The following is a 13866-nucleotide window of genomic DNA, read 5'->3' as shown; positions in this document are numbered from 1 at the left end:
TTTGTTGACAAGCGCGTTATCATGCGGGAGGGGAGAGACTCCCACAGCCAAGCGTAATTTCGGGAGAGATTGAGAGAGAGAGAAAAAAAAAGTAGGTCACAAGTAACTTATAACCATTCATATTGGATCAGGTTGACCCGAGCCTAGAAATATCGCATGCCATTCGAGGAACAACAAAAGTATCGGTAACAGGAGCACCATGCAAATATGGCGTCCTCTCATACCGAACTGCAGACAACGCCGAACCGTCTGGGGCCTCAAACGCTTTCCAAACATTATCGCGAAAGAAAACCCATGTCGTTCATTCATTTTTAACCCATTCACGTTGTGGCTTGCGGTTAGAACTATTTTTACATAAAGAGGAAGCTCGTATTTTTGGCAGCGCCGTCTGCATGCACAGGTCGCTTCTGAGTCACCCGGATGTAGACATCTTAGAACGTCTGTCAGCTGATCGCATCCTCTTCTGTTACTACACGGTGGGAAATAGCACCACATTTTGAATGCTGGATCAGTACTTCACTCGCAATGAGAGAGACTGCGTAAAAACACGTTAGCGGACTATCTACAGGCATAGAAGTGTCCACAGATTACATGCCCAAGGCGTAAGCGAGCGAGCGGCTTACTGATGATTTGGAGTTCCTCGCCCTACCGTCCGCCTCTAGGTTGTAAAAGTATTTTATTGGCGCTCGCACCTACAGAATGTAGCTCTTTCTTGCTCACCATAAAACTGACCAAAAGCGATGCGATCAGGTAATCACAACTAGCCTGATCAAACGTGAATTACAACCTCAAAGCAAGCAAAACGAAGCGAGGCTTAACACGACCATGAGTAACTACAGCATTTATTTCGTTTTCGGTAACCATCGAGTGAATATTTGCCTATAAAAACGCTCTCAATAGAAACTTCAAGGTGAACGGACACGTGGTAGGTATTACAGTGAGGACAAATAAAGAAAAATGAACACGACCCAAAGGTAAACACAAGGGCGAAACCTTCACGTGCTGCTGTGCTGTGGATGCTGAGAAAGTTCAATTCATTTTGTTTTGAAATTTACAACACACATTCACGAAACACGCAAAAACATTAAGTTTAATGTTGTGTACATGAACTCGTCTGTGCAAAAAGCCATCAGCCTTCCACGATTTACAGGAATTGCAAAAACATTATGTACACTTCGAAATTGCATCGCCATAACCACATGGTGTGTTGGGTTGCCACGCAGCCTTCGAGAAAAAAATAAGTCCTACTTACCTCACCAAGAGTTATCCAAACTTTGCTTACTCCACCAGGCGTAAATTGTAATCCAATTTAAAGTAATCCACAAAGCACACACACACAAAATAAAATCCACTACGGGTTAAAATGGCGCGGAAAATCTTTCAATTTGAATTCCGTACTTCCATGGCCGTTGCGTTTCCTCCCGCCAAAACGTACAGCAGCCGGCCATTCGAAGCGGAAGTTTCGTACGTCAAACAAAATATTGAAATTATTACTCATCGTTCCGTTCCTAATATATGCAATTTAACTTCTGAAACAAATCTCGAATGTACGAAACATACGCAGGTAAGCAGAATATCACGGATGAATTAATGATCTTCATCCGTCTCGTCTCGTCGCCAGTAGGAACTACATCACTACATCCGTACCGTAACAGAGAACACAACCGCTAACTTTTGAAACATTTTTTTTAATATCCAGTAATATGGAGCACACAATTCAAACAAAACAATGAGACGATTTAATGTGCGACAAATTAAAAGTGATGTCAAACTTGCGATGACTGTCAACTCTCACTTCTTCGGAGGCCTGAAAGAAAACAAACGCCATAAAATTGAAATATCGTTTTCTTTTGCATTTAGTAAAAATGTTAAACACCCCATAGCAACAGCGGACACGCTAGCATGGCCAAGCACCACGAGGCAAGACGAGCATCAAAACTTCACCAGCAAGGTGGCGCCATCTATGATGGCGTAAGATACCTGCCACGCACATTCTGCCGCTGAACACTTGCTTCGCGGTTGGACTGGTAGCGCAGTAGCGCATCCGATAAGCACAAGCAAGAATTTGTGCAATCATTCCTACCAACTTATCCCCAATCCATAAATTATATATAAAAGAATTGTACAATCCATTTGTGCCGCAAGTCGATAGCTGCTGCATAAGAAAAACTAACAACAAACACAAATTCACACTGAAGCATAAATCATGGAGTTCTGTGATTGCTTCAGATACTTTTCCCAACAGGCAGAATAGTACAGTACCGTGAATCATGGCAGCTGGGAGACAGACCAATGGGGCAATTTGAATTGCATTAGTTTTCAAGATACCTCAGTCAGCCAATGACTACCTGATTGCATTTCTATCAGATGGTGCCCCTGGCACAGGTTAGAGTAAATGGTACAACGTACGAAAATTGCTTCAGAGATCCATAGCAAACATCATAGCATAGAAGTGGCTGCAAAATTCGTTTAAAGTCAGCAACGTAATGCCCACAGAACCATGTACATGTTACAGGTGGGTAGTGTTGCCGGTGAGGCTAATATCCTAAAGGCGGGATTACACATAGGCATTTGCAAGGTTCACTTTTCAAATGTTCTACCCCAGAATGTCCAGGGGGGGTACCCAGTCACTTGAGCATACAAACATAGTAAGCAAAGAAATCTAGTAGCTGCAAACATATCCCTGATTAGCAAATAAATGAGGTAACAAATCCTAAGGGGGATAAGACAACAGCATTCTGCTTCTGAAAATGGCATCAGGTATAGAACAAAGATATCTGTGCACATTTAAATCCAACCAAGTGGCTAACATACAGCAATGCAGAATGCAAAAGTGCATTTCTCGTGCTGGATTCAAAATTTTCCACCTTAGAGGAGTTTGGCTACCAATTTTGTACGTGATGTCACAAAGCCCAATTGGTCTCTGGTCTGTTTTAACAAATTCACCAATATGTCATCACCTTCGACTTAAAGGGATAGTTGGCTCCCTGACGAAGCTGGTAAAAACCAGTTGGATGTGTGCAAGACAATGAACAACTCCCTGTCAATCAGTTTTGTTCAAAATCGATGAATTTTCCTGTGGACACCGGCAGCATGGGCAGGCGCAGGGGGAGGAACATACTGTAAACATACTTTTATTCACGATGTATTAATTTCCGCGAATCACTCATTCAGTTGCTCGCGAAGTTATTCGTGCATATTTAATTTCGTGACTCCAGGGCAGTTTCCTTCCGCAGTATTAACGTCAAAGCTGTGTTAGGCGTCCAGTCAGCATGTGTTTTCAAGGGTTTTTCGTGTTGATCTCAAAAGTGCCTGCTACATGACTAGGGTTCTTCGTTTTCGGGTCTTATGATTTCTCAAATTCGGGTGCTGTTTAGACACAAGCACTCTGGGAGAAATCAGCCGGTCTCTGTCTGATATGTCATTGGGGAATTTTTGGGTGAAACAAAAGGCACATGAAACAAGCCACTGCGGTGACAATGGGACAAGAAACAAGGACCTGTATATTTCCGCTCAGAATTGGGGCGGTCAATGACCGCAGTATTCAAACACTTGTCCGAGCTCCACAAGAGCTCGTCTTTTTTCTCCCACAGGAGGGAATTATAAAAATAGGTTGTCACAAATAGCTCTCGTTGCTGATACGTATTATGCTTCATTTTTCCAACAGTCTACCTAGAACGACATGTCGAAGGACCCCAAGGATATCGGGTTTTACCAGAATTTTTGAAAACTTGTTCAGGGGGAACTATCGTGAAAAATCGGGTTTAACCCGAAAAGGAAGAACCCTATACATTAGATGCCTGTATCCCTAGCACCAGCTGTCTGACCGACGACAATGGTGGACCAGGAAGACAGAAGAGGTCGCCCGACAACAATATCAGCAATATCAATAATCAGGTGAGAAACATGCTTTTTCACAGCGAATGACAACATTTGTGAGGCAGAATGACCTGCCTATGGAAACGAAAGCGTGGTTCGAAGGCTTTTTGTTGCCTTCTATGCCTCTTTATTTGAGAGTACAATTTTTCGTTATTTTTTAGTGTTTGCAAAATTTGCAAAAATTAATCCACTACGAATAAAAATATGATTAGAGTATTATGGGAAGCTGCGATCGGCTTGTGACGTTGCTTCAGGGCTGGCGATAGGTAGCCGCATCTCAATGCCAGGGAAACGAAAATACCCACTTGTCGTCACACTGTTCTAAGACTGACATTGCAGGCATGTCCTTCTCAGGAGGAAAGCCTACTTACTTATGTGGATCTCACTTTCAGATGCCTACAATAAATCGCATTGCTCGAGCTGCCGGAAACTAGTGCACGGATATGATAAAGTTTGAAATACGCTACCATGTCCAACAGAAATCAACGAATCGATGGTTGGAGAGCTTTAAATATCTATGTGAGCAAGTTAGCAATTTTGATAAAACATTTTTGAAGCATGCATTTTACAACACATAGCCACAGTAGCAGCCCCATTACCTGTAGATGCCCACAACTACAGCGTGGTCTCGCTCATAGGGCTCCAATGTGATCTGCTCTTGTGGCTTTAACCTCTCAGACTTCAGTTTCTCAACCTCACCAGCAAACACAGCCTCTGGCTCAGCAGTGGAATCTATACAGTTGGCCTGTGTAAAAAAAAGAAAGAAAGAAAACAATATTAATACGAGCACATGATGTGTATCCACCCAAACAATTTGTGAAATGCATGCCAATGGCTGAGCCACTACCTTAATGGAAATGACAAAGTGACCTCCATTCTTCAGGAAGCTGTGTGCATTGATCGCTACAATTCTGGCCTGGTCTGGTTGAGCTACATCTGCAAAAATTGTGTCTACCATGCCTGAAATGACAAGCGGTGGTAGATGTTAGGAGATTCAGTCAAATATTCATGTACACACTATATGACAGTATAAATAACATGATCTCTGCAGGACTGCTGGATTGCTCACTTTTTGGGTCAAACACAATCACACTGCGCAGGCCCCCTTTACATTTGTAAGCATCCGATAAGTCCGAGCAGCATTTACCACACACTAAATCCACTACTGTTGGCTGCGCTATGCTATGCAAGGAGGTCAGCTGTCTGCACAGCTCCTCAGCTTCCTTATTTCCCGTGGAGCGACCTGATTGGGTGCTCTCCTAAATAAGGGGGTAAAAGCTCAAGGTTAGGTGTATGTGGTTTCTTCTGTGGACCCACGTGAAGCCCAAACCCAGTCTACAGAGTGGACGGACACTTCGCCACATTGTTCGTCCAAGCTTTCCCCCATTGCATACGCCAAAAACAAACTGTCTATCGCGGTGCCACCTTGAGAACGGATAATCGAAATTTGGCAAGACAAATGTGCAATGCAAAGAGCATCACACAACCAGACACCAATGTGGAAGAAATGTCCAATGACTAGAGCTGTGCGAATAGTTTACATTATTTCACTTATGTTGCGAATCAAATCCGAATAATTTCTTCAGATGGCCAATCGAATTCGAATAATAAAAAAAAGGCCCAATTTAAATAATTTTGAATACCTCATGGTGAAATATTTTGTGGTGTTGTGCTCATAAGATGATGTTCTGTTCCAAACATGCAAGCCTTCTCAACCAGCATAACATATTGTGAAAGAAGTGTTCCTTTGTGTCGTGTGTGGTACTGTAGACTGCATGAGTGGGATGAACTGCATTGAGAGTTGGTTCAACACGTTCCACGCAGCCTGCTTTGTGTGCATCTCCCCATTTCTATGTTTACATTGTGAAATTCCTGTACTTTTTCTAGCAGTTGCACATATTTCCATCTGTTGCTGAACGTAACTCTCAAAGTTGGGAGTACATTTACTGGAACTTGCAATACAGAAGTATAGTGTTTACCCTGAGCTCACAAAATTTGTAAACTTTAGTGACAGAATCTTGTAAACACAGTAAAGCAGGCTTCACCTAATGCTCGAGAGTAATGGGGTGAAGCTAACTTGCAGAATGGGGCCACACACCAAAAGAGCAACGGCAGTAACGTGACGTGGGCTTTACCTAACCCTCCGATGTAATAAGGCGAAGCCCACTTGCAGAATGGCGATAACGATACCTCGCTTCAGTACTATTCGAAAAATATTCCAAAATTTGTAATACAGAAAATAGGTTGCGAATAGCATCAGATATTAGTTTCATATTTGAAATTTCGATTATTCGCACAGCTCTACCAATGACCTTCGCTGAGCATGTTGATGATACAAACAGTACACTGGTTCTTTGACGAATCAGCATATGCCAATTATATCCATGTTCTGGCCCTCACTTCCCAGACATAAAACAAGAACAGTTTCCCACAAACCTCAGGCACTAATGATAGCTTGAAAGGTCTGCATTTACACTGATGGGTCATAACAAATGCATAAAAAGTTAATGAAGGGAGCCTAACTTACATCCCTAACCTAATCTAACCTCCCATCCCTACCCTGAGTGCCAAGCAATGTATCATCTGTTATGTCAAGCACTGAAGAGATTGCAGTCATCTTAAAGGGGCACTAAAACGAAAAAAAAAAAAAACTTGTTCTCAAATGAAAGTCTGTGTTGCAATTAGTATAATGCACGCAAAATTAGTTCACACAGCGCTACCATTTAGAAGAAAAAGTGCAATTAAAACAGAGCCATCTTTGGCGGCAACAAATGGAATCAGATAGCAGGAGAAGCGCGCACGTGTCTATCGGGTGCGTATGGATGTGGAATGGGTCAAGTCGTAGCGTTATGTCCTTGCGTGGCATGATGTGCATTGCTGCTGCATCTTTCAATACCGATTTACTGAATGGTAGACTACAACTGTAATCCCAAATGTTCTTCATGTCATTCAGACAGAGACACTAGCGTCCTGCTAAGTCGCGCTATGTTTTTCATCGGAACTGCTCCATGGCGTGGCAGGTGCGTCCACGCGCTGCATGGACTAAAGGCACCCGATGCACGAGCTGAAGCAGCGTTCACTGCGTAGTGCCAAGGCAAGGAAGAGTCCGATATAATTCTGATCTTAGCTTTGTAATAGAATCGAAGTTTTGAATTACAACAGCAAGTGCGGAATTAACATAGCACGTAACGTAATTTGTAGGAAACTTGTGGTGGGATTTTAGTGCCCCTTCAAAGCTTTTCATGACTATGCCAGGAGATATCACACCCCTCACCAGAACAACCCACTAGCAAATGGTTCAGTGTCATTTCATTTTTCTCGAGATCGTGTTCTGCAGTAGCCATCTATCCTGCATAAAGTTAATGAGTGTTCTCTCTCGAGGGTTGGTTGCCAGAAACAGGTGGCACTGTGTGCTGACATGAGTCCTTACGGTAACATTGTAGCACTCATACAGTTTCCCCTGAATTAGGAGACCTCGACAACGGCTCATTTCATTGCCAAGGAACTGAAGGTCCTGTGCAAAATAGGAACTACACATGTGTGCCAGAACTGCAACCACACGACACACTGGGGGACAATAAAGCACTAACATTCGGGAACCCAACCTGAGGGTGTGCTATCACATGAGCATTTCAATTATGTGAGCAAAAGCATTAAAAATGGCCATGTTTGCCGCAGTATGGAAAGAGTTAAGTGAAGAAAAAGCCCGCTACCAGCTGAAAGGCTTAGTAGCCTTAATTCCGGCAAGTTCAATTTTGTGTGAACGTGCACGAACAAACAGAAGTGTTGCTATGCCTACACAGGAATTGAAGCACACATTGAAAGATATGAAGACAGACAAAGACCGAACCCTACCAACGAGCATTCTGTACTTGTGTGGATGCCTCGCATCCTCTATGATTGGGATGATGTTGGTCCTCTTCTGGGCAACACCAATGAGGTCACGTCCGGATCGGTGCGAAAATTCCACTGCGTACACAAGGCCCTCCTATTGGGTGAGACATTGCACTAGTGAGTCAGGATGTCTAAGACATGTGCACGTTGTTCAATCAGTGTACCAAATGACAAAAGAGAACTTACCGGGCCCACAATGTCTGCCACGTGTGACACTGTAGTGCCGGATGCTGCACCCAAGTAGAGCACCTTGCTGCCTGGCGGCATGTGGATTTTGTCGACTCCCCCCAAAATAGCAGCAGCCAATTTAGACCGGAACGGGTTCCACACCCTGTACTCAATCTTGTTTCCGTCTTCCTAGATATCAAGGAAGAGCAGGGGTAAGGCCACTTACCATACAGTAAATATGGCTTACAATCACCTTTCAATAAGAGACACGATACATTTGCAAAGCCAAGCACACCAAGGCCAAATTTGCGAGGAAGGGTGACATGCTCGCTGCATGTCAGTATGCATGGACCCTCGTGTTTTCAGTTTTGATGTTTCTCCAAGTCGGGGGAGGGGTTAAAAAAATGTGGAGGGGGTTTTGTTTGAAGCTGTAAAAGAGGGTAGATTGGGGGCAGTGATTTATCCAGACACCCCCTACACCCCCCCCAAAATCTGGAGGAAACGCCATAAACTTTGTGAGATTGCACAATATTTCATCAAAAGCATGTAAATACACCTCCTTGCGGAGCTCAAAACCCCTCCAAGGACAAAATTCTGGGTAAACCACTGATTGGGGGTACTTTGTGAAAGAGCAATAACAACTTTATTTTGAGAATGGAGAGTGGGGAGGTTCATCGGCAGAGGCGATACTCTACCCCATTGCTGGTGGGGATGTGGGGAATAAAATAATGAGCCCCTTTACAATAACGATCGAAGGCCGATCCAGGGTGGGTACAAATGAAACGGGGTTTACCACGTTTAACCCTAAAACAGCAGGCTCTAAATATACACATGGTGTCCAACATACATATGACCGTATTTACTCGCGTATAAGATGCACATTTCTTACCCAAAACCATCGCACCATTGAAGGGGTGTGTTCAATAAGCGAGGGAAAATTGGCACCCAACACATAAAGTACACTTAACTCCTGCGATATCTGTGGTGATCTCCCCGGAATCAATGGTCGCAACTGTCCCTTATCGTCGCAATTTCAGAGATATCCGCGGTGGTCTCTCCTAAATCGAATGTCGCGAATGACATACAGTTGAGCCCGTTTATAACGATATTGACGGGAACGCGAAATCTGATCGGTACATCAGAGTATCGTTAGAAACGAGCTTTCAAGAAATTACCGCTCAGGTTCGCGTAGAACGCCGCTGAACATGCGCGTTTGTTGGGAGCACAGAAGCCTTTTATCTAGCTTTAAATTGACGCAGCTGTGCGTTGAAAGCTTTTGATAACATAACCGCCGATATCGTGTGAGGCGCCGCACCTTTTGAGATCGACGACCTCATCCATTGCTCGTCATTCAATGCCGTAGTCATCGTCATTCTCACGATAGGGACTGCGAGGTCCATCAGAATGCGCCTCTGCCACGGGTAATCCGTGTTTGGGTGGTGACACACAACTGTCTGCCAATACACGTTTTCGAAGCCGCGGTACTTCACAACACGGTTTTGCACCAGTACGAAACCCGTAGAGCGCATGTAACTTGGGGTCGAGCCACGCATCTTTTCTCGTCAAAAAGCGTCTCGGAACTGCGGACACCATCGTAGCAAGCACACAGCAAAAGAGAGAAAAAGCTTGAAGACGAGAGAACGACGTGGAGAGGGAGCAACCTCCTCTACTTCTCGCGAGCTCCTTCCTCCCTTTCGAAGTCGCGTGCCTTGCAACGCTCGCATCTAATCCCCGGCAGTCATGCGCGGATAAACGCACTGCCTGCTCACTTTAGCGGGCACGGAGGCGAAGGCTCTTGAAAATGCCAATGTAACTTGTTTTCAGTGAAATGGTGCAATCTTGCTTTCTAATTTTCATGCGTTTTACCGGCCGCCGGGAGAATTCCGATTGCTATATGCGAGCAAGCGCTTTCGCGGCGATCGTCATATCGATGTTTTGTTTACATGTAGTTCAATGGGAGAGCTGACGGGAACCAACAATTCGATCGCAATATCGGAGTTATCGTTCTATCGAAGATCGTAATAAACGGGCTCGACTGTACCACACTATGTCTGTTGCATTCGTTGTTCATCACACAGGCCAGGCGCTCCTTCTCGTTGACTATGCGATACGAGCGGCCACGCGAGCGCGGGATGCTGGCTGGTGCTGCGCAAGATGATCCGGCATGCTACTAAAGTCGGTGTGCGTGTAATGTGCGGGAACCAAAAAAGTACCAGCATTTCAGCGCTCAAGCTGGGGGTGCGTTCAATACGCGAGTAAATACGGTACATTATAAAACATGTACCTGAGCCTTCTGAGTGCAAGGAGTATTTTCTTTCGATCACCATAAAGCACGAGCGCAGCGTTACGAACTTACCTCAACGGCTACTTTCTTCTCTCCGTACACGCTTTCCCCAATCACCAAGTTTTTGGTGACCAAAGCATCTTCCTTTCCTCGGGCAATAAACACACCTATAACAAACCACGCAGCATATTATTTGTTTCACTCCTGAACAATTCCATAAAGCAAAGAAGACTTCACAAGTGCGACGTTTAAAAACTCAACATGCAGGAAGGTACCCCAGTAACTTGAATGTCTTTATGCAGAACAAAGAAATCTGTCATTTTTACAGTACAGTATTTAACAGTACTAAATGTCAATCTTCCACTTGTTAATGACCCTCCCGATTCAAATATTGAGCAAACGTGAACATATTAAAAATTGCACAGCTGTCCAGTGCTGGTATGGCGACATCTGAATTACATATAAACTCATGCACTACATGTAGTCAAAGCTTCGACTTTTTTTCTTTTTTTTAAATATGACAAGTTTTTCAACATTTTTCAATATCTGTATACTGTAAGCAATCGCACGCAGTTTTCATGACATGAACTTGAATACTACTATTTTGTGCACCATACTACTCAAAAAGGAACATCCATACATGCATTCTATATACACATACAACAGAGCTTTTCCCGAGCTATTTGATTTCATTCATACGACATATCTACGTCTTTTCTACCAGCAACCTGAAAACTTCATTCTCAAGTACAGCCAATACACGGATGTGTATTCTGGGCGAGCTTATGTGCAGATGCAGTTCGGGACACTAAAAATGTTACTCATGCCAAGAATTCTGTAAATTTTTGGAAGGTAATTAAAATGACAAGTTGCATAGACAAAGCTTGGATGGAACCAATGGAAATCAATAATGCAACCTACCTTCATGCCTATGAGGTTCAATGAATACCTTCCTGCCACCTCGCATGCCACCTGTAAAGACAACAAAAGTTAAATTATTCTCCCAGGAGCAAAGAGTAACATATCATCACAGGAGAGCCAGACGTGCCTTACACCAAAGGAAGACAACAATGTATCACCCTGCTTTGTGCATGCCATTGATGCAAGAGTAATGAAACAAAAACTGCTTCGAATGGCTGCAGTGCACATTCTTCTGCTCCCTCGTGCTCAACTTCAACTGGCTGAACATGAGACAATTGACAATTGTGTATGAGTGAGAAAAATGTAAGAGCGAAAGGGGGATGAGTGAGAGAGTGGTTGGTTTGTCCCTTCAGATGACGCACTCTGGGAAGTCGCTGGGGAGGTGTGTTAGCTCTAGCTCATTTAGTAGAGCCCTGGACCAGAAGATGTGGGTTCGAGTCCTACAGCTAACCTAACAGCGGCTAACCTTCTCAGTGACTTCCATCTTTCTTCAACTCGTAGCTGTCGTAATCTGCAGTCTATTTCTCAATGTGCCACTGAGCTGTGAATACTAGTGGTTCTGTGTGCAAGACAAGTTTCCGAAGGAAATATTCTGCATAAAGTTCTTGAAGGTGGTACATACCTCTTCCACCACGTCCTCCTCTACCTCCTCCTCCTCCTCGGCCAAATCCTCCTCTGCCACCACGGCCCCTGTCTCCTCCTCTGAAACCTCCCCTGAAGCCACCACGGCCCCTGTCACCACCTCTGAAACCTCCTCTGAAGCCACCACGTTCTCCTCCATCACCAAAGCTTTTGCGTTCTCCGTCACCAAAGCTCCTGTCACCGAAGCTCCCCCTGTCTCCACCCCTGCCGCCTCTGAATCCTCCACGGAATCCTCCTCTTCCACCACCACGGTCTGAGCTTCCACCTCGAAAGCCACCTCCACCACCACGATCTGAGCTTCCGCCTCGAAAGCCACCTCTACCACCACGGTCACCCCGTGGCGTGAATCCTGAAAATAGAAGCAAGGTGTTCATGCAGCGACAGCATGGGCTATTACACACTTTACATGTTTTGCAGGACTTGACAACTGATTCATAAAACTAAACTATAACTAATGAGTACCATGTCGCACTGAAAGAGCTCCACAGAGAATATGCACGATGAAACAGGACGTTACAATACACTCAACAGCAGCATGATAGCTGCATCAGTCGAATATACACTTCTTGAGAACGAAATATTACGTCTTACGCATGATGTGGCGGTCAACAAGAAGGCCGGGTCAATGTACTGACAAGGAATCTGACTTTATAACGCAAAAGTATACGGTTTGGCAACTCAAAATATCAGTTCAGCATGCAACAAACTAGACATCTGTTCCGTAAGAGAGATATTCTTATCTTTTCTCGAGTAACCACGTGTGTAGCAGACAGCAAACTCGACCGAGTTTCAACATGCAAGGAACTTAAGATGAAGTGCGTCACGGTGTGAGGGTAGAACCAGAAAATGGGGGGACACAGCTGACTTGCGAATACAGCTCCGTATAGCTAGGTATTATAGGGTACAACGTAAGGTGCAAAACTATATGTGAAACAAAAAGGTTCATCCAATGGGTACCGGCAACGCAGTGTGTGTACCGAATAACCCAAAGTCCTATTCAGTATCGAGACAGCGCCAACCTGGTGCACTAGGGCATACTCCACAGTAGATTATGCTTGTTTATCTATTTCATTTGTACAGTTTACAACGCTATGCATTACCTGGACGTCCCATTACAACCACCACGTGTCTCCAACTCAAACACACAACGCCTTTCTATGCTGCCCTCTGTTGGACCGGAAAACATTATGAACAGCGTTGCTAGGCTGCGGTTTTGTCTTGTACCTAGCTGGTGCGGCTGGTGCTAGCTGGCTTCACGCAGTGCCGTAAATCAGTAAATTCAATAAGCTTTCACTTTTTCTTTTTACTCACTACGTGTGAAGCACAGGGAAATGCCAAGCAAGAGTGATCTAGTTATAAAAACTATTTACAGGTGGCTTTCAACTTCCTGCGGGTGTGACGTCACGTGAAGATTTTCGGTTCTAGCTGTGGCGGATTTTTTGCTTTGCTGTATCGTGTTTTGAGCTTTAGGAGCTGTGATTTGTGAAAATGGTAGGATGTTCGGCGCTAGGATGCACGAACTCAACGAAGAAAGCTCACTATAGATGTTCCGTTTTCCTTGGGTTAAAATATACCATAGTTTGCAAATACACACACACACAAAAATAAAAAGAGTCCTATCATATAAATTCTGTCAATAGTTTGCGAACATCTTGCATCTGCACGTTCTCTGCATAATTTAAAACAGAACCTATTCTAGTCTCCTGACAGAAGGTTCCAAAATTTCTGACCAATATAGCGTGCACTCCAACTACACTTCAAATAACAGTACCACGTATAACACGCACAAGCTCAGCCAGTCTGTACTTATGCTCAGAAAACAACATGTGTCGCAGAAGACTGCATGTCTAAGCAACTTGTACCTGGCCACCAAGTCGCTGGCGTCCTCAGCCGGGTTCGACCTGCCACATGTGAATCAAAGCCTGCACCCACGATAGAAAACACTACGTATAACGCACACCACTGTATAGCACGCAAGAAATGCCACAGGAGAGAAAACAAGGCCAAATTTGGCCATGTTTGGTATGCTCTGTACTAAAAGTGTTTGGTATAAACAGCGCTGAAACGAGATAAAAAAA

At 44.3% G+C, this 13866-nt stretch overlaps 2 protein-coding genes and 1 long non-coding RNA gene across 3 annotated transcripts in view; 1 reads left to right on the top strand and 2 right to left on the bottom strand.

Moving 5' to 3' along the window:
• Window positions 1-1434, bottom strand: part of LOC135385418 (dual specificity tyrosine-phosphorylation-regulated kinase 1A-like) — a 98775-nt gene extending 97341 nt beyond the window's left edge. The window contains exon 1 of the mRNA XM_064614723.1: window positions 1253-1434. The gene's annotated coding sequence lies outside the window, so the exon portion shown is untranslated. The remainder of the gene's footprint in view (window positions 1-1252) is intronic.
• The window catches only part of LOC135385421 (uncharacterized), a 31554-nt gene extending 26622 nt beyond the window's left edge, over window positions 1-4932 (top strand). Inside the window, exons 2-3 of the long non-coding RNA XR_010420403.1 lie at window positions 3813-3897; window positions 4272-4932. This is a non-coding gene — a long non-coding RNA (uncharacterized LOC135385421). The remainder of the gene's footprint in view (window positions 1-3812; window positions 3898-4271) is intronic.
• On the bottom strand, window positions 1669-12990 carry LOC135385419 (rRNA 2'-O-methyltransferase fibrillarin-like). Its single transcript, XM_064614724.1, has 9 exons — window positions 12889-12990; window positions 11769-12137; window positions 11147-11197; window positions 10298-10392; window positions 7960-8130; window positions 7735-7867; window positions 4727-4839; window positions 4479-4624; window positions 1669-1807 (listed from the first exon to the last, which is right to left on the bottom strand). The coding sequence occupies exons 1-9, from the start codon at window positions 12899-12901 to the stop codon at window positions 1792-1794; spliced, it is 1107 nt and encodes a 368-aa protein (XP_064470794.1). The 5' UTR covers window positions 12902-12990; the 3' UTR covers window positions 1669-1791.
• Between the last annotated feature and the right edge of the window lie 876 nt (window positions 12991-13866).

This window comes from Ornithodoros turicata, chromosome 2 (genome assembly GCF_037126465.1).
Source record: "Ornithodoros turicata isolate Travis chromosome 2, ASM3712646v1, whole genome shotgun sequence".
NCBI lineage: Eukaryota > Metazoa > Arthropoda > Arachnida > Ixodida > Argasidae > Ornithodoros > Ornithodoros turicata.
The sequence above is the reverse complement of the archived record's forward strand: the minus strand, read 5'-3'. Positions and strand labels throughout refer to the sequence as shown.

Coding starts and splice junctions, on each gene's coding strand:
- LOC135385419 (XM_064614724.1), bottom strand. Junction 11,198..11,768: donor AGGAGGACGTGGTGGAAGAG/GTATGTACCACC, acceptor TTGTCTTTACAG/GTGGCATGCGAGGTGGCAGG. Junction 10,393..11,146: donor TGAACCTCATAGGCATGAAG/GTAGGTTGCATT, acceptor GGTTTGTTATAG/GTGTGTTTATTGCCCGAGGA.